The 25,381-nt window shown below is 33.1% G+C and overlaps 1 protein-coding gene across 8 annotated transcripts; it reads right to left on the bottom strand.

Moving 5' to 3' along the window:
* Positions 1-240: 240 nt before the first annotated feature.
* On the bottom strand, positions 241-25,381 carry Acsl (Acyl-CoA synthetase long-chain). Of its 8 annotated transcripts, none has more exons than XM_029321552.2 (9): positions 25,172-25,381; positions 10,624-10,757; positions 5,147-5,501; positions 4,657-5,025; positions 3,894-4,289; positions 3,386-3,698; positions 3,050-3,313; positions 2,630-2,905; positions 241-2,537 (listed from the first exon to the last, which is right to left on the bottom strand). In XM_029321552.2, the coding sequence occupies exons 2-9, from the start codon at positions 10,641-10,643 to the stop codon at positions 2,383-2,385; spliced, it is 2,148 nt and encodes a 715-aa protein (XP_029177385.1). In that variant the 5' UTR covers positions 10,644-10,757; positions 25,172-25,381; the 3' UTR covers positions 241-2,382. The 8 variants fall into 8 exon arrangements, with proteins under 8 accessions (XP_029177385.1, XP_029177387.1, XP_029177386.1 ...); XM_029321554.2 differs by lacking the exon at positions 25,172-25,381 and adding an exon at positions 22,414-22,785; XM_029321553.2 differs by lacking the exon at positions 25,172-25,381 and adding an exon at positions 19,995-20,328.

Genomic DNA, 25,381 nt, shown 5'->3' with positions numbered 1-25,381 from the left:
GCTTTTCAAAATCATCAATCAAAGCAAAATCAGTCATCAAAAAACGAAATAACTTTAAATTACTAATCGTTCCTGGTGACACGATCGAGAATACTGAATTATTCAAAAGTTGATTAATTTTTAATTACTAGAGGAAATATTTCATGGGAGAATTTATCGAACAAATATATACATTATGTATCTGGGAAATGGAATAAGTGATAGTGAAAACGAGATGCGCAACGAAGAGACATTTTCAAGTCGATGTGATATACAGCTTTGTACATTTATTTTGTAAATCATTATTTCCAAATGATGATAATAATAATAATAATGCTATCAATCATATTAATAATAATTATATTTTGTGATGCCATAACACCTGACAATTGACCATGTCTATCTAAGTAATGTACAACGCTTAATAACGAATAAGAGATTAGTACCAACTCTCGTACACTTAACTATCGCAGGAACTCTCGTGGCGAGTGAAAAAAATAGTGTATTACGTGCGAGCTGCCACTGATAATTGCATGGCTCTCATTAGTCCCTATCGTTTCGTGCCCTTGTTGATTACTCTATTGACAATAACTCCCGCCGGAACAAAAAATATACGAAAAACGCATTATTTAAGCTTCTGTGTCTGTATGAACGTTGAACGCACATATTAACTTAATTGCTATACGTGCATTATTACGCGATCGATTATTTCTTAAAAGTTGCATTAATTTCTCTGTCGGTTCGTATTCGTCGAGAGAACCTGAGAGAACGTGCGGATAAACTACACTAAAATTCATATTAATTAAATTTAATTAATGTCGAGATAATCTTACACACACACATACGTATATATATATATATATATATATATAATATATTATGCATCTTATATACATACATATATATTGCATATATATTGTATATATATCTTGCATAAATATAAAAAAAAGCTAATATACTATAATATATTCTGATTTCTAGTTGTCGATAGAAAAGTATTTCACATTCTTATATAAATTAGATAATAAAATATTTATATAGGATATATTTGATTTTATATACTTGAATATATATAAACAGCTTGCATATATACACAGAATATATATACAAATGTTTAATTCCATCTCGAAATATACACTAATTCGCTCTTACGATTCGAACCGGCAGAGATATGCACATAGAAGATTAAAAATAAAAAACAATTATAGATTTTTAAACATGATTTCTTCATAAGCTCACGTACGTATTTTCTAATCTCTTTCTTACAAACATATATGTGCAAGCATACAATAATGAAACAATCACACACGCTTACACATACATATATTCGTACATCCATACATACATACACAAAAATACAATCCTGTTACTGAGAAAAATATTGTGATGTTTAAATTAACATTTCAAAAAGTAACCAGAATACGTATTATACACAGACGGTATAAGACGGAGCATATTGTTTTAAGTGGTAGTATCCGATGAGATAGAGAAAAATTTTTAATTTACAATATATTATATATTATTGAAATTGCTCCTTGAATTACATCAACACTTGCAGCCTCATTTCTCACTTCATTTCTCCTCTATATATATACAAATGCCATACTACTATAACAGAGTAGCACGGAGAAGATCCTTTCTAAAACATTTCCAAGATCGAACTCGACGATTTTGAATAATACTTAGAATAAGTACACCGTACGAGTTGTAAACTTACGCAAATTAGCTCGTTCGCAAAAATATCGTGACTGGCCCATTAACATACTAACAATTAGGTGCACTACTGCGATATAGGCACGATGAATCAATTGAGATAATTAAAAATAATCAATATAAAGGCAGAGAGAGACGGCGGCGATTTTTCTAACGGAACAATCATTTTGCAGCATTTATTTCTCAATCGCTACAATATGACTTACCGTATCGATCTGTCCTCGATAAAATGCGCACGTAAAACTGATGATACACGATGATACAAAATTCCATCGCCTTCATGCTGTCCGGATCAATTTTTGCTGTTTGAAGCCAAATACTCAACTTGTATGATAATCGATGAAAGATTGCGAAAAATTTGTCACCTTCGGAAGACCCAACGAAGAAATGCGAGAGGCGATACTTTCATTTTCGGATCGAAAGATCTCGGCGCATTCCGAACGACTTTCTTGGCTCCGTTGTACCGAATCGACAATAACTGATCTGCCAAAAATGTCGACGGATCGGAATTGTCTCTACGATTACACACGCGAATACCATGAGTTTGCCGCGTAATCAACGTGTGACGTGAGCTTACGACATACCTTATATCTGAGGATTATCGAGGTACCGTCTACTATGGACAAGGTGAATTTCTTAGATTTTATATCTCCATTACGCGCAGCATTTGGTGCACCCTATAGCGGAACATCACGAGGCGTACATTCTATTAATTTCGTGTTGATAACGTTCCTGAACTGCTTTTCTCTTGAGTTTAAATGCCGCGGTTACCAGACCCATGTCGGGAGACCATTGTTCCGCGCATAGTTTTACTGCGCCGGGTATTTCGAATCTTTGGAGCTTACCTGCAAGTAGCAACATATCGCGTTTAGTAATAACAAACTATTGATAATATAGAGAACGCGAGAATAACGATTATAAATAAATAGAAACTTACATTTTTTCGCTTGCTCCACAAGTTCTTGAAGTACCACTTTCTCAATTCGTGAATCGTTGCAAAGTTCCTCGAGAGTCTTTCCGGTTATGCCTTGATTTGTGGCAATTTCCTCCAAATATTGTTGATTAGGTACAACTAGCGCCACAGTATATGCTTTATTCGCATCTCCGTAAACGCAAATGTTTTCTACGACAGGACAGGTCTTCAACTCGGACTCGACTTTTCCCAAGGAAACGTATTCACCGAGTTGTAATTTAACTAGATCCTTTTTCCGATCTATAAGACACATTATTAACAGATGTCAAAATTCATAATTAACATAAAAAATGTGAAGTGTAAAAGTGTAGAACTGAAACTTTTCTATCTACTTCTTGTAGAAGTGAATAAGTTTTGTGCTGCAATATAGTTTTCGCGACGTACCGATAATCTTGATAGAACCATCCGCGTGAAACTCGCCGATGTCGCCTGTTCGGAACCATTGTCTGCCATCTTTTTGGAAGAAGTCGTCTTTCGTTTTATCCGGTAGTTTGTAGTAACCCGCGGAAACGATGTCGCCACCGATTAAAATTTCTCCTCTGGGATGCGGATAATCTGTAACTCGATAACCGGCTTCTTCCCAATTCTCCAAACGGATATCGCAAACTGTGGTTGGTGCACCGACTCTTCCGGTAGTTCTATCATGCACTGAAAGCGAAGAGTAAATAAAAATGAAGAATATACAAATAGTCCTTGTCTTGAGAGACTTAGAATACATACTATCCATAACAGTTGCGCAAGAACTCGTTTCCGTGAGACCGTATCCTTGAGTTACGGTGACGCACAGACAGAGTTTCACTTGATTGTGAGTGTCTGGACTGAGTGGAGCGCCTCCACTAAGAACAAGCCTGACGCGACCACCGAGCACCTGTTTTGCTGCTCCAAAGATGAACTTATCAAAGATTGGTGTTTCGTAGCCCCGTTTAGTCCACTTTAGCTTATATTCGTATGCAAAATTGAAGATGGCTTGCCTGAACGCGCCGGATTTCTTCACTTTTTCGTTTATTCCTTTGGAGATACGATCGAGAATAAGCTGAAACGGTTATTTTATATTTATCGAGATGTACATAGTGTGTCTCATCAATTCTCTTTTTTGTAGTTACATTTATATCAAAATAAAATTACTTGCAGATAAATAAATACAAATCGCATAAAGGCGATTTTATTTTAGTCTTTGTATGAATCGCAATTCCTTTACTTAAAACTAAAAATGTGGAAAAATACTTACAGGTACCGCGGTTAAGCAAGTTGGATGTAGAACGGAGGCATCACCCTTTGATCCTCTTTGAATTTTGCTACTCGAGTCGATAAGTGTAAGTGGTGAACTATAACCAATGGGTACTCCGTTCAAAAGACAAACGCTTTCGGCCAGAAGTTCAAAAACGTGAGCCAATGGCAAGAAACCGAGAAAGACATCGTCCGATCTGATTTCTACCGCGTCGCAGAACGCTTTCAAAGTGCTTATAATATTCTTATGAGAGAGAATCACGCCTTTTGGTACTCCAGTTGAACCCGATGTGTACATAATTATGGCCGTGTCATCGCTTTTCGGTAGAGTAGCGCTCGTCTTCGAATTGTTGCCCATTTTGACGACATCGCAGAAGGGTACCAGTCGCACTCCATCCTAAAATACAAAAATAAATTATGAAAAATATTTTTAAAAAGAAGAAATAACATCATAAGTCGCATTGGTCATAAATGGTAGTACACATAATCGACAATCGAGTAAATAGTATATAATAAAGTACAGTCAATACTATTAGGCGACAGCAAACTTTCGGAAGGAAATATTACTGACTGAGATTCAACGTTTTCGAATAATGCGTTTAATAATCAATTATTTAAATTAATATTTTTCGCAAATAGTGCTATTGCGTTGACACTATTATGTCACTGTTTAAAAATAAAATGACAAAATGTGTTCTATTTATAGCTTAATGCGTAAATTCATTTAAACGCAAATTTTTATTTCACGATATTCAAAATGCAACCTTGTAGCCTTTGGTGTCAGTCGTTTTGAGTTGATCCTCCATGTAAATAATTGTCTTGACCTCCGGCACCATCTCCAGCAGCCGCTTGAATTTTGGCAAAAGATCATGACTGGTAATGACGGTGTCCACCTCGGTTTCGTTAATACCGTGAGCAATGGCTTCATCACCTAAGGTCGCGTAAATCGTCACCACCGTGAAATTCTGTTTGAAGCACGCATGTGCGGCGATCATCCATTCTGCTCTTGTCTCGGCGAAGATAACGACATTCTTACGTGGCTTCATACCCAGCTCTATCAAACCTCGCCCGAAGGAAATGGCCAACCTGTTGACGTCGTTGAAAGATTTCCATTTGTACTCTCCCATTTTATACTGCAAAACAAATGGAATTTTACGATACGGAATTAACTTTTCCTTCAAATCTTAAATTAAAGCCTTAATTGTTATTCATTTTCAAAACAATTATTCATTTTTACATTCGACCAGGTCTCACCTTCTTGAAGATTCTACCGTTAGGTTGAGGCTCATCCTCCTCCGCTAAGATCTGCCTGGTACCGAGACACCTTTTATCGCCGTGCATCTTGACAACCCAGAGAAACACTTTTTCCAAAGTGTCGACCTTATCACGTTCGAGCATGACATGCATCGGCTTCGGGGAATCAACGCTTCTATAAGTGATCTGATGCTCATCCTTGGAGATCGGACGGGCCTTGATCCTCCTAGAGGCCTTGCGCTTCTCCCAGGGTCGTTGAAGTATAAGATACACGGGAAACGTCAGCAAGTCGTACACATACGATAGAGCCTTGATCGCGGAGATCGCACCGCTGATCCAGAAGCCTTCCATTTCCCTGATAAATAAAGAAATCGTTTAAGTATTTGTATTTAGAAATTTTTTACTTTGGCACTTGCGAAAGTTGGATGCAAAAAGATGATAACAAGTGCGAAAATCTGCGATTAATAAATATAGATTGACAAATAGACTCTTTATTTTTGGATCTTTTGGAAAAATTATATTCGGTCGCAATATTCTATAATTCTCGCAAAAAGAGCGAGTTCGAGCATTTATAGTCATTTTTATACGGTAACAAAATTCTCTTATCAGATACTACTGAGTATATCACGTTTAAGTAATCTATACTATATAGGCAAGTTTTATCTGCACACACTACGAGTGCAATATCAAAGCATAAAAGAATATCGGGTCGTCATGCATCGTGCAAAATCATGGGCGTCCGCAGAAGAGAACAAAAGGGGGCATTTGCCTCCCCTTGAAATCAGTAAAAAAATTGAATTGAATAAAAACATTTGCTTTTCTTTTAAATAAACACTGGAATTTATTTGCATATTTAATATAAAAATAATTTAATATAAATATTTAATATAAAAATATAAATACAAATATTTAATATAAAAAATAAAAATAAAATAACAAAAATAATTAAATTTAAAAAATTAAGAAAGAAAAAAAACAAAAAATTGTTATCATGCACCTTTTCCCCCTGGAATAAATCCTACGCCTATGGTCAAATATATGTACAATTCACATGTAAATAATTAAGCAATATAAAATATGCGAAATCGGTAAGCAATAATTAATATCAATGATTAATTTCTTTTTGGAAATTTCTGTCAAACATCTGGCACCTTTATCTATCTTGTGTAGAGTAGTTACATAAATGCAAGGCTTATCATGCTATAGATGTGTGAAAGAAGCAAGAATTCTTGCACAAATAAATACACAATACATCCATACATTAAGATTGATAAAGTGCTAAAAATAACAAATCAAAGCAATAAAATATAAAAATTTAATCGAGACATATGTATACCAACAATTATAAAGACGTGTATAATTATAAATTTATATTCTACTCGTATCAATTAATACAAAGAACTTCTAGGGAGATGTGATTGAGTCAATTAATTCGAATTTCTCTAGTTCTCTTTTTAAAGTACTAAAACACTGTATTGTTGGTTTTTAATATTAATGAAAAAAAATTCTATTTAATTGACGAACGCAACAAAAAAACATTCAATTGTATATCACGTTACATCTTGTTAACTGCAAATACATTGTCAATCGATTTTTAATTTAGCGAGCGAAAAGAAAATATTTCATATATTGCGAGATTTATGTATTCTTGATGATTGAATTTCCTGATATTACGTTTGAACGTAATTAAAACGCTCATTAAACTTTGAAAAAGATTTTTTATGTGCGCTACAAGAGGTAATTTTTCAGCGGAAAGAATTACATAAAAATTTATATAAGTTCATTTTTCTTCATTTATATAATTACGCAAAATTATATTAACGTTGCGAACAATTGTCTTATAATGTATAAAATATTGAGAGATCGCGAATTATTTTTGTCGCATAAAAAAATAAAGCAGAGAATTCTCAAGTTTATTTTTAATTGCAAAATGTCATCATATCGAGTTCCGGTTCTGAAATAGAATATCATTCTGCGCTGAAGTCAATTTAAATCAGTGGACTCACATATTGCTTCCGTTGATTCCTTTCTACTCTATTATTCTGATTGCGCTATATCTTGTATTCGCGATATACCGATCATCCCTGAACTTTACGTCGCACTTATACGACGAATGTTATCAGTTACGTCAGCAGCCACGTCGGAAACTATATTGTAATAATTAATCGGGATTTCTTTCTATTTTATTTAATCGTATACGTCGACTAGACCTATCACCACTTGTGATCGGCATGAGTATTATGCAAATCAAATAAACACAAGTTATGTCATTAATTGTGATGTTATATATAGCTGAGTTTTTCTGCGATTCGACTTTCAATGGCAAATGAACGAATGTCTGTCGCGTTTTTTATTTAAATGATCAATTTTAATTTTTCATCAAAAAATTGTCTATATGGAAGAAAAATATAATTTTACAACAGTAAAAATATTTATAAAATAGTGTAGTTGTTTTATTATCACAAAAAATGTAATATCACTAAAATATTATCATTTAATTATTCTGAATTATATATTATTGGCACAAATATGTAATTACTATAAATGCAAATGAATGAAAGTTTGTCGTGTTTTTTATTTAAATGATAAAGTTCGAAGGAAAACGTGCACGGAAAATGTCAAATTTTAATTTTTTATCAGAGAATTGTCTGTATAGAAAAAAAATATAAAAAATATAATTTTGCAACAATAAAAATATTTTTAAAATAATTAGTTATTTAATTATCACAAAAATATAATAGCACTAAAATATACATAATTATTAATTATCTGAATAATGTATTATTATTGGCGCAAATATGTACAATAATTATTATTACATGTGCTATTTTTAATTTCATTAATAATGCATATAACTACATATATTAATGCATGTAAAATCGATACAAATATAAGAATGATAAATAATTTATTCTTGGCTTGATATAAATTGACGCAAATTTATGACATTTCTAAAGCAATTAGTAAAATAAGCTTGTATCGAAAATTTCAGTTTACGTTAATTAATAAACATACTTGTTTTCATGGTAAATACAGAGAGAACAGTAATAAATTAATTATAAAATACGCGACATGATATGATGTAAAATTAAAAGTATATTAGCCGTTATAAAAAAAAGATTTGTTAATTATATATAATTTATGTTCCATTAAGTAGAAGAAAGATAAGAGAAATAAAGCAAAAAAGCATAACTAAAAAAAAATTTTTTGAATTCTGTTTTACAAGATCGCAAAATAAAACATCAAACTACAGGTGCACCAAAAAGATTGGATATTATTTCAACTATAGAAAAATATTGTTTTAACGATAAAATATTATTTTTGACGATACGTACCTCTTTAAAAAAAAAAAAAAAAATAATAATAATAATAAACCCGAATATATAAATATGAAAACGTAAATAGATAAGATAACAGACATATAATCTTGTTTTTAATTTTCATTTATCATAATAAAGTCTCGCATGTTAGGCAAATTCTTACTCTGGTACTCTCTCTATGTGTCAAAATTTGTTCCTAAAATGATTAAAAAGGCATATTCGATAATTCTATGTCACCCTGTATAATGATTGGGATCGAAGTACACAGGTATTGAGGAGGAAGATGCCGAGGAGAGAAAACACGCGATCGAGATTTCAATATCGTCGCGGACTTTGGACGTCGCGAGAGTTCACGCGGCGAACGAATGGAGCCTTTCGGGTCTTATCTATGCTGTCGTGCGTGCCTTAAAGAGTCTTCAACGTGCGTATAAGACGGACGTTCAAGGGGAGAGGACAGGAAGACCAGATGCGGTAACAGATGTCTCGCTGCTCTAAATGCCGTATTTTTTATCTCTCTGGGTGGACATGTACTTGCGATTATTCTTTCAACGATTTGCAACGCAATAAATTTCCGTCGAATAAACATTTTCCTCTTGCAAATCAAGAAATAAACTGCTTCCACGTAATCCGATAGAACAAATAGGAATTATGACGCAAGTACGGATTATGTCGATAACTTTTTTTTTCTCTTGCGATGCAGCAGAAGACGTGTTTAGAGAAAACGTATACGACAAAAAATTAAATTACGAATTTTATTTATAAATATATTTTATATGTGATAAGGTAATTTTCATGGAAAATGGGTCACAAATAAGTAAAAATATCGTAAGGACAAAATGACAAAGAATCATGTATTTGATGAGGAATTAATATATTACAAAATATCAATGACTCACCTGCGTGTGTAATTAAGAGAAATTATTATTCCTATTTTATTCTATTATCTACTTTTGATACTCGAATAGAAAAAATAAATATCATACCTTAGTTTCTTTCTTAAATCAATATGTGAATTAAGTCTATATGTAATATATGTATATCCTTGTAATATATTGTATGTTTACTTGGCGTAGTTACAACATATTTTAGTATATTTATAGCATAGATTAACATATCACATAATGTCCTATAATCATGCAAAATCCAAAGTTTGACATACAAACGAAAAGCTATATAAAATAAAAACAAACTATTCAAAATCATTCAAATTTGATGCAAATAGTTACATCGAATTCAAGATTTATTTATACTCAATGCTAATCAATAATTAATTATTGAATTCAATAAGCATTATTGAAAAAAACCTATCATAAAAAATTGTATTAAACTATTTTTAAAAAAATTACAATATTTTTTGTGATAATATTGATTACTCAACTTCTTCATATTTCTACGAACATATTTTTTTAGAAAAAAAAAAAAAATAAAGGCATATTCACAAAACATTTTCTGTTCTTTATTAAATGTAGCAACGTGATTCTTGACTTGATTTCTGCAACCTTCGATTTCTATGTAACACGTGACATACTCATTGTCAGTTTGTGTAAGAGATTACACTGTCACAATTTATAAAGTGCTCAATATACTAATCGTACGATCTCTAGCTACGATTTGCATGCTGATAACATCGAAAATAAAAGTCGTAGAAAAAATCGTGCCAGAAATAAGAAACAGAGATATAAATCGAAGCGGCTGAGAAACAGCTGATGCATATCACAGTCGTTCAACTGATTATTGCGAAATATGTCACTGCGACAGAATTGAAAATAAAATGAAGCATAAGAGAAAAACAAATATATTCAAGTGTGAATGCATTTTTAGATATAATAAATGCAATTGCAACAGAGAAGACGACTATATGGAGAAACATAAGCTGTGAATATCGTGCTATAAATAAGAACGAGGCAAAATAAAGTTCGAAGGGCTCGATTTATATACCGGATGTGTTTAGGAAGCTCTTGGCCCTTCGAGTTAGTGCACACTTGAAACATCGCGCGCTGTTCGAGGGATTGTCATTTCGTCAAAGCGATAGTGAAAGGATCCAGCAAAGAGAGAGAAACTCATGCGGGCGCCGCAGGATGTGCGGCACGCTTTTAATAGTGGAAGCTCATTCATCTACGAGCTATGCAGCGCATTTTTACTACGCTACCGACTCACTGTTTATCGTCCACAATCATGGTGGCGGCGGTTATATCCGGTCACCCTTAATTCCAAGATCGACACTCTTTATCGCCTCTGGGTGCCACTCTTTCTCTCTCTCTCTCTTTCTCTGATGCGGATTAATCGACACACTGCAAGAAAAACCACACCCCAAGGTCGGCGCAAGTTAGTCAAGAACTCCGGAATTGCATGCGGGGCATTCAAGTATGTTCTCGTCGTCGAAACGACTCTCTCGTCGACTTTGGTGGAGAGAGCCTCGAGATCGTCGCTCGCAGATATCTCGAGAAAGCCGAGAAAAATCGTTTCTCGATCCTTTCACCCACGACAATCGCAGCGTTATCGATGCACTCAGGTCGATGCGTTAAGGAGTAAAAAATCTTAATCCGCGAAGAGGCGCGCGATCTCTCGCGTACACGCAAATAAGTACAGGGTCTTCCATAGGAAATTGCTTGAAACTAATTAGCTGTCATTTTTTAATGCATGCAGTTATTGAGAAAACAAAAATTGTGTTGGAAAGAGGAAAGTCTACAGTTTTTAATGGATATAAATAAAATGTTTGTATACCAGTTTATTTTATTGAAAAAAAAGTAATGAAAAATGTGCTAATAATCACATATGTTAACTATAAATATTTTAGAAGTGGGCACCATTTGAATTTGTACAAAATTCTGGTCTTTTATGAAAACTCGTAAAAACTTTTTCTAACATGTTATTTTTAATGTTATTGATGGATCCTTTTAATACCTGCTATTAAATCTGGTACCGTTGAAAATATTTATCATTAGTTAACATGATTTTATGTGATTATTAGCACTTTCTTCGTTATTTTTTATCAATAAAATAAACTGGTATACAAACATTTTGTTTATATTCATTAAAAACTGCAGACTTTCCTCTTTTCAACACAATTTTTGTTTTCTCAATAACTGCTTGCATTAAAAAAATGACAGCTGATTAGTTTCAGCAATTTCCTATGGGACACCCTGTACTTGAAAAAATAGATTTTATTTTCGTTTAAATGCGTTACTATAGTATATATCGCATGACTTGTACATATATCGATCGATCGAAAATTTTGTACATTCAAAGAAAATTGAAAAAATGCATTTTCTAATGTCAGAGCTTGCACAGGATTATCCTTGTATATAATAAAAAATGTATTACTTCGTTATTTTTATATCATGATATCTTATTATATCAGTGCAGCACGCAATAATGTTATGCATCTTTGAATATTCCACAGATGGTAATTTTCTACATGTCGCGAAATTTGTTTTCCTCGTCTCCTCTCAACCGTGAGATGTTATTTATATAACGTTATACAAATTCAGATTTGATTGCATGATATTATGCGCCAAAGTAGCCTCTATATAACAAGAAATCTAAATATATGATGCGCATGAGTAATGAAGTTGCAATACATACATATGTATATACTCTATAGAATAAAAAGACATGATTGCGAATGATGCCAACAGAGAAGTTGGACATAAGTTAATGACAGATCGGCTGTAGTTTGCATGTAACAAACTTTAAACTCGTAACCGATCTTCGCACTATAAAAATAATCAGACTACAACGGATCAAAATTTATACATTCACACACATATTACCTATATACGACCTTACTCGCGTTTAACAAGCAAGATTCTATGACGTGACAGTTTGGTCTACATACCTCGATTTATATACGTAAGACGTAAGTATACGTACTACTTTTACGCGAAATAAAATAGAGATCTCTTATAAAAAAAAAAAAGATTGAGACGGATCTTTCATCGTGAAATCGTCGCGTCATCGGCCTATTCGAGAAAGCAAGAATTCTTGGACGAAATTGTCCGCAATTTGCCCATCGCGGTCCTTATGATCCGTTAACCACGCGGCAACTGACACGGTCAAGTGCACTTTGACCCCGATACACGCGTCAATCCGCGGACGAAACGCGCGCATTGCACGCAATAGAAACGCGGTATATGTTCGACGGAGATAGCTAAGAGTTTCCGCGATCGAAGTCTGAAAGTTATTGCTATCGGCTTTATCCATACACAGAGACAATTTTCTTTTAGACTTATACCCTGAAAATCATGGTAATCGTGGGACAATATGGTATATATTATAAGAATTTTATAAGATTTAATATTTATCACAATAAAAAATATTAATAAGTACATATTAGCAAATTAATCGAATATATTTTCTTATTATTTAATTTCTATCTTATTTTGTGGTAGATATTAATATTTTTATTATATTAATATTAATCAGTAAATCTGATTTTCAGGGTAAACTCTAAGAAAATATTCTCTGTGCACGCATGACGTTTGCGTTTGATTTTTCTTGCATTAATTGCATCAATATGCTTGATTGATCAACCTAAATTAATGATGTAAATTTTTATCTTCGTACGAAGATGCGAGAAGCAGCCTATTATTCTTACGAACAGATTTAGCATTCGTGATTTGCAAGTGGGTTTTATTCAAAAGCAAATGTCAAACAAAATGGAAAATCACGACAATTTGTCAAAAATTATATAACGCAAGGTATAAATTACAAATGTAAAATATCTTTTTTTCTCTTTTTGAATACATAATTTACTCTTAATCTCACAAATGTTTTTACACAATCGCTCGGAGAGCAAAGAATAAACATAAAAACGAACGTTATAAATAATACAGAACGTGAACCTTGCTCGACCCGTTTCGCAAGTCTTAAGATTCAAAGTTCGCAGCTATTCCTTCACGATAACTATCCACAGATATTGATCGATGGTACAAAGAACGCTCACGCGTGTTTACTTCGTCAAGTTATACGACATGAAATATATTAACATGAGTTTTTTTCCGTAGTGATAATCTTTAATAGAAAATAAATATGTAATTCATACATATCTCTCGATTACATAAATCTGTCTCTCAACGAAGATACAAGAATCTGAATACTTAAAATATGTCTTATCTTTGAACATATGTGAATTATGAAGCTATATGTTAAAAAGAAGAGATAAAAATCGAATCTATAAGACGCTTTAAAAAACTGATACAAGAGACACTTTTAATATATGCTTTCCATTAATTACAGTGCATCATCATGAACTGCGTCCTGATATTGATTGTGAGATGGGCAAAATTATATCTCGTAACATTGAACGATCAGATTCCTATACGCAACAGAAAAATCCTTAAGGTGAAATTCTTGCGTGCCTTTTTACTTTTTTTCACTTGTAATCAACAGTTGCTCTATCGCTCGCTTTATCGGCGAGTCCAAAGTGCAATTCTGCATGAGCGAATATCCACAAAGAGAGGCAGATACAGAAGAAAAAGACCGTCGTAATACCGATAAAGGTCCGTCCAATGGCACTATTCCAGGCGTTACGTCACTACTTGTATTCGTGGCGGCAACCTTCGTACACCGCGACTTGTCACCACGACGAATGCTCGCGATTGATTACACTTTCAACACTTAACGTTTATAAGCTACTAGGATATAATTCGAAACCGACGCGTGAATAATACTGTTTATTTTGAACACGATATCCTTCCTAAGCGTATACACGTCGCGATGTCATTGTATTACTGTTTTGTACAACTGTACTATACTGTCAAAGTAGTTTACATCATATAACACGAATTAATTGTGAGCCACGTCGAGTGTTTTACTTGATAGTGTTGAACATGTTTTGTATACTTATTCATAATGTAATCCTCTCACGGATGTATATTATTTATTATTTATACTAAAGTATAATATAATTGTTGAATATTACAATGTTCTTATAAATTTTATAAAATAATTCAACAAATCGTCGAGAGCGAAAAATATTTAATTATTTCAATATTTTAGAAAAGAATTAATTTGCTTTAATATAAATTGTGCAATAGTTTATTAATTCCTGGAAATTATCACGTAAAGTTCATTAAAATACAGTTATGTTTTTAACTTTATGAAATCACTTTTTTACTTTTTACAGATTTAATTAACATTTAACAAAAAAAAAGTCTTGATAATAAATTTTTTCCTAAGCAATCATTTACATGCAGATATCTTTTTTCTGATGTTTCAAATTTCCATTTATATTTTCTTCACATCTATAATCGCAAGCGTGTATCGTTTTATGTTTACGAACAAGAAATGTTGATCTACCTCCTATGTAACGTATTGACGAATCATCAATCTTGGTCGGCTTAATTTAACAAAATGAGGCCGACCATTGACCCAATTTACAAACACAAACGTCCCCCATAAATATGTTGAAATAAGTCACGATGCACTCATATCCGCGATAGAAGAATGACCCGTCCTCCGTAACACATATTTAACGAACGTGACACAATCGTATATGCATACGTAATTCAATGCTAACTGACGAGTTTCTAAGGATTGTAGCTTAACCCAAATCGAACACAACGAGTCTGGATGCTCGCGTGTCACAGTAAAATAACCGTAATAAGAATACAGGTATTCAAGAAAAATATTGCAAATACTTGTAGGAATAGGTTCACTTATTCGTAATAATGTCTATAATTTTCATGAACCGAGAAAATATTAAATTAATTCGTTTATTCATATTTCTTAAAATTTTTCTAATGTATTATTAAAAATAATTATATAATAAATATATATAGTATATAAAAAATTATTTTTATCACACGATTTGTGGTAAGTGGATCTATGTATATAAGATGATCTTGTCTCTGGTAACATCCAATTCTCAATATTCATAAATTTTATATCGACTAACATCTCAATATTCTCATTCATTATATAATGTTGAATCTAAAACCACTTTTTTTAAATAACACATGCAAATATAAGCGCAGATAAATCAAAATTATACATTTTTGGAAATAATTGCAAATTTAAATAATTATTTTTATTCTTTCTTATTTTGTCATACAAAAAATAATCTATTAAAAAAATTTGGAATATTGAGATAATTGATTATATTTATCAGAGAATTCTATAAAAAGAAATATTTAAAAATATATGTATATTAATGGTATGGTATCAATTAAAAATACATTCATAACGAAAAATCAGTATCAAAAATATTGTAAAATCTATTCTTTTACTTACGCAAAATCCTAGTTTCAACTTTATATCTTATAATAATTATAATAATTAAATGTAAAAAAATAGAAATAAAGTGACGACGAGTTTCAAAACGAAATATCTATTTTAAATATGTTAATTTTGGTTGACAAGCGACAACTCTTTACAACAGTTCAACCACAAAATTAAATGAATAACCAATCGTTGAAATATATGTTAGAATTTAAAATTAGACTATAATACAAAGATCAAACAGTTATACAAGTATCAAACAATTGATGCTTACATGTTTCACTTTACATCAATCATTATAATTAGGCACGCTTTTAACCTAAGTTATTCCGTAACAAATTGTTATGTAAGTTTATTACATTCGCGCGCGAATCAATGTGATGACGAACATAACCGGAGATACTACAGAGAGCAACGAATTAATTAAGTCATTTAACACAAATGATCCGCGTTGGTTCGTGATAGCGATAAAACTACAAGAGAAAATAATCTTTGCGAGACACTCGATGTGGCGTAAACATTTCATTTAACACCGTAATGCGAACTTGCAAACTGAACTGTTGTAGTATATTTCGGATTGGATCAATTGTTGAGCTCGGCAAATAAAGATCTCCCGCGGATATTATGTGCTTTAATTTATTGATCGATCGTATCACACTATACACAAGGCCGAACAAAGATCACGTTCAATATTCCACAGATATATCTCTTATAAACGCCGACTAGAAAACAACTTGGCGGTCAAAAGAAGAATGAAGACGAAATAAAAAATGATCTGCTGCGGAAGATGAATAGCGAACTTTGCAAAGAAGTTGTGCGAGCCATGCGAGTTTAGAAACTTATATAGAGAGAATTTTATCTTGAAATTTACCCTGCAAATAATGGTAATCGTAGGACATATGGAAGAATTTTATAAGAATTTCTCTGATTAATATTTACCGCACAAATAAAAATATTATTATTTACCATAATAAAATATAATTTTACTATGTACATATTAATATTTTTTATTGCAATAAATATTAATCAGAGAAACTTATAAAATTCTTCCAATATCATATTGTCCCACGATTACCACATGATCTTCAAGGTAAATTTTAAGAGAAAATTCTCTGTGTAGTTTAGAATTTGTCAGGAATTTTCTCTTTTATTTGATTATAGTTTATATAACAGGAAGATCGATTGACGTGGTTAACTCGCGAGCCAAAAAAAAATACTATGGCAATAGCTAATTATATAAGTCCAACAGATCTTGCGTATGACTTCCGAAGTGTATTTTCAAAATAATATTTAAGAAATGATCTCTCTTTCATTTAAATGGTCGTATTAGCATATCATTAGCAGTTATCACTGAGATTTCTCGAAAAATTTCAAAGAGAACTCATATATTTTCTTTGTATAAATCTTGATTATGTAATATTAGCAACAATTTAAACGAAAGTGAACGCGCGTTTCCTATCAAAACAGGTCATACTTAAAATATGTGTATTAAAGTGTACTCTCATACATATAGTAATATAAGTCTTATATTAATCCTTTCCGGCCATGAAAATATATAATAGCATAATTTTTAAATTTAGATTGTACGTGACTTTGATATAAATCATCCTGTCGGAAAAAAATTAGGAGAACTAATCGAAAATTACCGCGTCCACAGGATGTATCGATTTAAATCGAAGCGAAATTAGAAAGAAAATAGCAATTTTAATGATATTTTGTACGTGCGATTTCACCAATTATACATCGTTTGCCGATTTCTAAGACGAGAGTAAGATAATTCTACATTCGCGTCAATCTAAAAAAAAGCCAATAATGTATCGTCACGAGAGCGGAAGAGAACTGAAAGAGGGACCACGCGAAGGGGAAGAGATTTCATGCTTCATCGCCATTATTAATAACCTCGCGCGCGGTCAATGATGAAACCACCATGTACTACTTTACGGATTGTTTCCGTCTAGTCGATCGTCCACGTCCCGTCTGACACGAATATCTATTCTCTCGAATTCGCGAAATCGTAGCTGCGATCGATCGAGGAAGATGCTCTCCAGCAAGTACTTCATTAATAATCTTTCATCGATGTACATACACACATTCTTATGTAATCAATAAAAAAAAATATATATTACACAACAAATCAACATCGATTATTAAATCACGGATTATTTAAAATTTGCCAAAAATGATCAATAAAAAGTCAATAAAAAAGTATTTAATGCATCGCGTGCAATATTTATCAGTGTCATCAAATATATGCGTGTCGCATTCTTAATATATGACACTGAAGCTTAACATATTACTGTTATATGTATCTTCATGTATAATCAGATGTGGTAAAAATAATGATGCTGATAGCTTTAAAAAAATTTCATATATAAGACAAATATTCAGACAATATTAAGAATATTTTAGTAATTTATTATAAGCTTGAATATATCTCCATTTGATCTTACAATTATTAGTTAACAAACAAAAAAATAAATAAAAATTATTTTATCGTTGTAAAAAAATATAAGAATTACATAAGATTAAACAATATATGTATACCAGTTTTTCAAGATGATATATTTAAGAAAAAATTTTTTTAATTGAATACGTATCGATAAAGATTATTTATTCTTTTTTCAAAAAAATGTCTTTTTGCCATTTATAACGATAAAACATGCGACTTGTCACGTGAAAGCAATAAAGAACCAAGATTATTCTAACAATCAATCACAGCTTACGTTTACGTAGACTTAAATGCCAAAAAGAATTATGGCGTGGTTAGTATGCAATAAACAGTATGCAAATGCAGTGTACAATTTGCTTAATTAGATGTAAAATTCTAATTTTCTATTATTCTCTCTATTCTCATGTCTTAATTACAAAAGATACATTTAATAAATATATAACATCTTAAAATAATGAGAGCAATGTTAAATAAAAATGCATAGAATTCTAATTAGAGCGATCTTTGATATATATATTTTGATAAAACCGGAAGGTAAAAAATATCGACACGATGCATGCAATTTTTCCGTTCAACGATTAATATGATTGCCGCCGATCTCACTGAATATATATCAATGTTAAATTTTGGAAAATTTTTCGAGTCATCTCGATAAAATTGCAAATTGATTACGCGCGTTTCCGGTCGTGAGTCAGCTCGGTCAGTTCAACGTGCATTGACACCGAGAGCGTCATAATATAATTTCTCCATGAGTCGCGTCCTCCGGGAAGCTGACGGTTTACTTCAAGAATTGTCGCACGAACGATGTTGACGCATATGGTGTAAAACGGAAAAAACCGACGACTTGTACGCACCGAAAGATGACTCGCATTATTGTGAAAGTTCTTGACATCTTCGAAGAAATTTGCGAAGAAACATTATAATCGCGTTTCCGTTTGATATCGGAGAAATCTGCGCAATCACAATCTCTAGGAATAGCGATTAAAAGTAACGCGTTAATTTTCGTGGAAATTTTAATTAACATCGAGCGAGATCAATCAATAAGTTTATTAATAAACAGAATTGTTTTATATATTATAAATATTATATTCTATAATATATTTATAGTTTTATAATATGCAATACATGTATCTGCATATATGTATAACAAATAAGTACAACAATATGTATACACAATATTATACATACAGATATATAATAGATATGTTACACATGTTATCTATTTATAATATATATTTTTGTAATTAAGAGATGAGAGTGCATAGAGAGTAATGGAACTACACGGAGAGAATTTTCTCTTAGAATTTATCCTGAAAATTATGGTAATCGCGTGGGATGATATAATATTGAAAGAATTTTATCAGACTTTCTCCAATTAATATTTATCACAATAAAAAATGTACATAGTAAATTTTACTATATACATAGTAAAACTAATCGAACATATTTTATATCTGGTTGTGGTAGATATTAATATAGATATTAATCTATATATATTAACATAGATATTAATCTATATATATTAACATAGATATTAATATTTTGTATTGTACGATAGATATTAATTATAGAACTCTTATAAAATTCTTCCAATATTACATCGTCCCACGATTATACCATATGACTTTCAGGATAAATACTAAGAAAAAATTCTCTCTGCGTAGGATATACATCCAAAGACAAATGTAAACAAAATGTAAGTTTATTCGTGATATATTATTCCTCTTGTTTATCGCGCATAGGCTTGTTTATCTTTGCAGAATTTTGGAGAAAGCGCGAGACGATGGAGTTCTGATATCTGGTGGCGAAAACACATTGCACCGGGGACCAGCATAGCAACATCAGGGTCGTCGCTTACCTTGCGAGTCTTAAACACAATACGGTCGATTCCCCTTATTTCGCGCCTTCCTGCTTGCCCCGAGAGACTGCTGTCGCTTCCAGCCAACTGTCGCTCGTTTTTCCCACCGCGATCGCGGGAGAGGAAATTATCACTACGCGCGATTCAAGGGTCAAGAATGGTGGTGTGCGTGGGTGTGTGTGTACGCGTGTGCGCGCGCGTTTCTTCTTTCTCGCGCGTGGGGAGAAGACGAATTTAATATAGGGTATGTAACGCGCCAGCAAAAGGGAGAACGAAAAGAGAGAAAGAGAGAGAGAGAGAGAGGACAGGAATGGCACAACGTTGTCTTCGGACGGTCAATGAACGACTGTGTCACGCCAAGTACCGCGAATCGCACGAGCATCGTGAATCGTTACTATATATATGTGTGCACCTTTGATCTTTGATCGCGAACCCGCTGCGCGCGTGGACCTCATTTGGGATCATTCGATCAAGCGATGCCACGCGATCACAGCCGATGGAATTGATGCCCCCGGTGACGGAACAGCTGTTTGGCTCTTTCTTCGTGTCGAGAACGAATATCCGCGGATGAACTTTCTTTCTTTTTTTATCGAGGACGATCTACACGGAAAGAATTTTCTCTTAGAATTTACCCTGAAAATCGTGCTAATCGTAGAAAATAATGGTATTTCAAGAATTTTATAAGAGTTTCTCTGATTAATATTCACAACAAAAAATAGAAATTTTATATCTTATTGTGGTAGATATTAATATTTTTATTTGTGATAAATATTAATAACTTTTATAAAACTCTTCCAATTATTGTCCCGCATGATTATCGTGATTTTCAGGATGAATTCTAAGAGAAAATGCTCTCTGTGTATACGAGCGAAACTCTCGAAAGATATTAACACACTTTATTCTATCGTCCCCCTTTTCTTTGACAAGGATCAAAACAATTTCTCAAATAAATATGCATGCTGCTCCTTTGATCAAATCGATATCATCTCGCTCCATTGTTCAATATGTACAAATATTTATTATATTTGATGTATGTGTACCGTTAATGAATATAAGTTTATCTCATTCGTAACTGTCAACGCGAAAGATAATGACGTCATCGGGTTATCGCTCACGATAGCGGTCATTGAAGACTTTGCTCTACGCGTTTTCGAACGGTACATCTGACAGTTAACTAACGTAACACGTGACTGATTTGTCAATTAGACCTCGAGTGAGACAACTATCGCGCGCCACGATACTACAATAAAATCGAACGACACGAATCAATGATCTAACGCGGAATAATGATGCTGTATATATGTATGTAACGTCGAGGCCAAAAAACCAGGTCGGCGCCTGACCGTCCTCGAAGTCGAGCTCGATGTTCCGGCGTCGTTCCAGGTCCGCGATTTAAATTGACAAGTGTAACGCACAACTACAGAATTCTCTCTTAGAAATTACTCGAAAAATCTAAATATGATTGATGGGTAATCGTGGGACAATATGGAATTGGAAGAATTTTATCAGTTAAATATTTTAATGATCATTATGATAATGAGATATTTTAATATTTTAATGATTAAATAATTATCACAATAAAAATATATTAATATGTACATAGTACAATTAATCGAGCATATTTTATATCTTATTGTGGCAGATATTTATTTTTTTTTTTATTATAATGTCCCACGATTACCATGATTTTCAAGGTAAATTCTAAAAGAAAATTCTCTTTGTGTACAATAATATCGCGTTAAAAGAGTCTCGGAGGGATCACTTTTTTTCGTCCTCTTGTCTCTCAACACTAATCCTTTGTTTCTCGTAATAACATAACGAGAGTGTGATTCAGGAAAAGATGCGGATACTTTGCCAGTGGACTTGAGACGGCTAATTTAAATTGAAAATTATGTTACGTAAATGTTATATAACAGTCTTGATAAATCATCGAGAAGTTTTATGAACATGTCGAAAACACGATGAGTATTTGTTTACATTACCATCTGTTTGGCTACTTCGCGAAGATCGCACAATTACAGTTTCTCTCTTCCTCTCTCATATATATATATTCAATTCAATGTTATGGTTTTAAACGACGATAACGACGCCAGCAATTTGCAACGATCATGCTTATACAGCTATCAGAGAACATGAGAGAGCAGCAGCTACATATATTTCAGTCACAAGTTATAACATACAATTCCTGTTTAATAGATTATAATCAATCGTCCAGTGTGTGAAATCTGCTGCGCACTTCCGCGTTAACCTCAAACACGAAAGTCCCTCGTATTCTATCTCGATAATCGCCGAGAATCCAACACCTGCGATACTTCCCACGTGAAATTAGCTCCAAAATTCACTGGCAAGGTATCTTCCCCTTCCGGGATCGCTCTCTACATTCCACATAATTAACACACAATAATTCAACATTGCTTACATCGTCGTTCTCGCGTACGCAGCTTCTCACGGTCGTCGAAAGAGCCTTTGTTGCCGAAGGACCACCGTGCCACGTGTCTAACCCGAGAGAGAAAATTCCTTCGTGATTCTCTCTCTCTCTCTCTTTCTCTTACTGTCAGACTCAGGAACGCGAGACCGTGCTTCGTTCGTGGTCTCTCAACACCCGTCCGAGCGACTCGTTCGCGACGTCATCGCGACACAGATGATCGGATTCTCCGGGTAAAACGTCGTGTCACGCGCGACCCGTGTAACTGCGATCCCGGATGCACGCATGCATGTAGTTTGCATGTGACGTGTACATATGCGCGCACTAACGCCAGCGCGGGAGACAAACCGACTCCGAGATCAAAGCCAGGGGGCCATCTTGCCGCCTGAAACTAGCGAGAGCGGGATCGATGGGACGCCGCGAGCGTACCCTGTCGGCATGGAAAACGCGCCGTTTCTCGGTCAAGAGTTTCCAAACTTTATAACGAACTACTCGCGCCCTTTCGCACCTCCGCCCTCTCTTTCCTCGTTTTTATTTTTTTATTTTTTTTCGCAAACGGATGATATTTAAATTAAAGCCAATTCCATCATCTCCGATTATCTCGATCCAGTGATTAAATTTAAGAATTACCAACTGTAAAGCACAATCCCGTATACGGTTGGAAAATTTGTGTTTTCTTGTAAATAATCCCCGTCAAAATTTTTGTGTTAAATATTTAACATATGAATGTGTTAATTTAGCATGTTGCTGTTGTGTTAATTGACTTCAAATGTTAAATTGAATCGAAACTGAAAAAATGGAAAAATAAGACAATGTGCATCTATTTTTAACTTTACAATATATGTTATTAGTGATTTAAAATTTATCTATGTAAAATTTTTACAGGAAAAAATGTTGATTTTATTTTAAAATGTGTAAGTGGAAACGATAAATGTAAAACTAATATTTTTTAAGTCAATTTTTACATTAAAACTATGTTAATTTTACACAAAATTACTTTTAAGTTTACTCAAAGTTTACATTTGTTTTGTATTAAAAGCATTCGTGTCACCATTGAACATATTCGTATTATGTTAAATTAAAAGTTTCTGTGGACTTTGGAACATGTGATATTTATTAAATTTAACACAAGTTTAATCAACTGATTAAGTTAACCGAAAACTGGCTCTTAAAATTCAAAATTAAAATTGCAAATTCTTTATGGAATTCGTATTTTCGAAGAACGTCGACCGATTGTCATCGTCGCGCTTCGATTTCTTTTTATTCTATTCATTTTCTATTGTATTTTAATATTTTTCCAAATAACGCAAACGTCAAAAAATGTCTCGAAAGACATATCTTATCGTCTTTAGGAATCTAAATCTCTTAAGATACTTTCAGATTACATAGCACACACGAACGCGACACATGGAAAACACGTGACATTGAAACACGAAACACAACAACGGAATCACGCGTCTCGTGCCTGCAAGAAATTGACCTAATATTCTGAAAAACGCTTCGCAAACAACAGAAATATCAATAATACGCATATAAATTACGAAATAACCTTAAATAAGTGAAGTTGCATATTTTTATGTGTTTGTAAATATATTTTAACACAAAATTTAAACATTTAAAATAGAAATTGGGTGAGTTTAAGATAAAAGTTTAGTATTATCTTTGTAAATATATATGTAGCCTTTAAATTCTAAATAATTCTTCGCTTTTTGACAGAAAAACATTTTTATCGTATTTAAGAAAGTCTCTTTGAAAAATATGTAGAATATAATTTTGTAATAAATTTGCAAAAAATTAAACATTAATCACAATTGTGTATGTTTAAAATGAAAAAGATTAATATAAAAGATATTATCTTTGCATATATATTAGATAGTCTTTAAATTCAAAATAATTTTTTAATCATTTGTAAAAGATTGGATAAAAAAAAAACGACGGACAGAAAAACGAATCGATCTCTTCGTTGGAATATATTACGTAATATAAATGATTTAAAAAAACTTGTAGGAAAAAAATGATGTATCAATAAAAAGAAACGTGATAAGTCCAGATTTCTACCTGCGTCAGCATCAACACACACCGTCAGTCAGCGGCAAATATAGCTGACTCAATTTTCCTTCCTTCTCTCAGTTGTATCGCTCGGATCATTTTGCGAGCCGCATTACGGTTACTTAGAAAGCTACACGTGTTAGTTAAACGGCGCCCAAAGGCAAGGTTCCCGGAAGGTTCCGAAAATATTGTACATTCGCGTATCACGAATATTTATATACGTGCTTGTCAGTGTTTACGTAAAGAAATATATACAAATATATACGTGTGTGAATGAGCGATTTCTTTTATACGCATAAATTCAATTCATACTCGTGAATTCAAAGATCAAACTTCAAGAGAGATCAATGTATATAAATAAATCTCTGTGTTCTCATATATATATATAAGTATATATATATATATACTCAATATAGGATTCTTTTTTTCTACGCATTCCATATCCTATACGCGCATCGATAGAGTAAATAATCTCCAACGACTGTCTACTCTTACCTTTCGAAAGCGCGTGCGAATCTTCCCAGTGCGTACCGTTAATGTCTTGTTAATATAAGTAACGAGGACACACGTGAAATGAAAAATCACACAACACCGCTCTCGTAATTATTTTAGTGTTGCGCAAAACGAGGGAACCTCGAGAGAAATATCGCGGCGATAAAAATTGAACTTTCGAAAAAACACAGGACCCTTCTAACGTACATACCTTATGCTTGTTTAAAGTACGGCGCTCACTGTAAAAACCGTCTCGCTTTCAATCTCGTCGCGTTAACGCTCATGCAGTGGTATTATTATATGCGCGTATAGTTTGTCGTACGAGTAACTCACTGTGTCGCACGTTGCATCGCACGTCGCAACCGCGTACTCGAGCGTAATGGTATAACAGACTCGACTCGCGAAGCAGCCGGTGCGCGGA

The sequence above is a fragment of the Nylanderia fulva genome, unplaced genomic scaffold (assembly GCF_048542155.1).
Source record: "Nylanderia fulva isolate GAGA-0341 unplaced genomic scaffold, ASM4854215v1 Scaffold2, whole genome shotgun sequence".
Taxonomy (NCBI): domain Eukaryota; kingdom Metazoa; phylum Arthropoda; class Insecta; order Hymenoptera; family Formicidae; genus Nylanderia; species Nylanderia fulva.
Note: the sequence above shows the minus strand (reverse complement) of the source record. Positions and strands in the feature narration are given on the sequence as shown.

What these genes read in the sequence shown, in the direction of transcription:
- Acsl (XM_029321552.2), bottom strand. Translation starts at nt 10,643, where the DNA reads ATGATTGTGGACGATAAACA. An exon ending in CTGACACCAAAGGCTACAAG is followed by an intron (nt 4,290 to 4,656) that starts GTTGCATTTTGA and finishes TTTGTATTTTAG; the next exon opens with GATGGAGTGCGACTGGTACC. An exon ending in TGTGGAGCAAGCGAAAAAAT is followed by an intron (nt 2,538 to 2,629) that starts GTAAGTTTCTAT and finishes TGCTACTTGCAG; the next exon opens with GTAAGCTCCAAAGATTCGAA.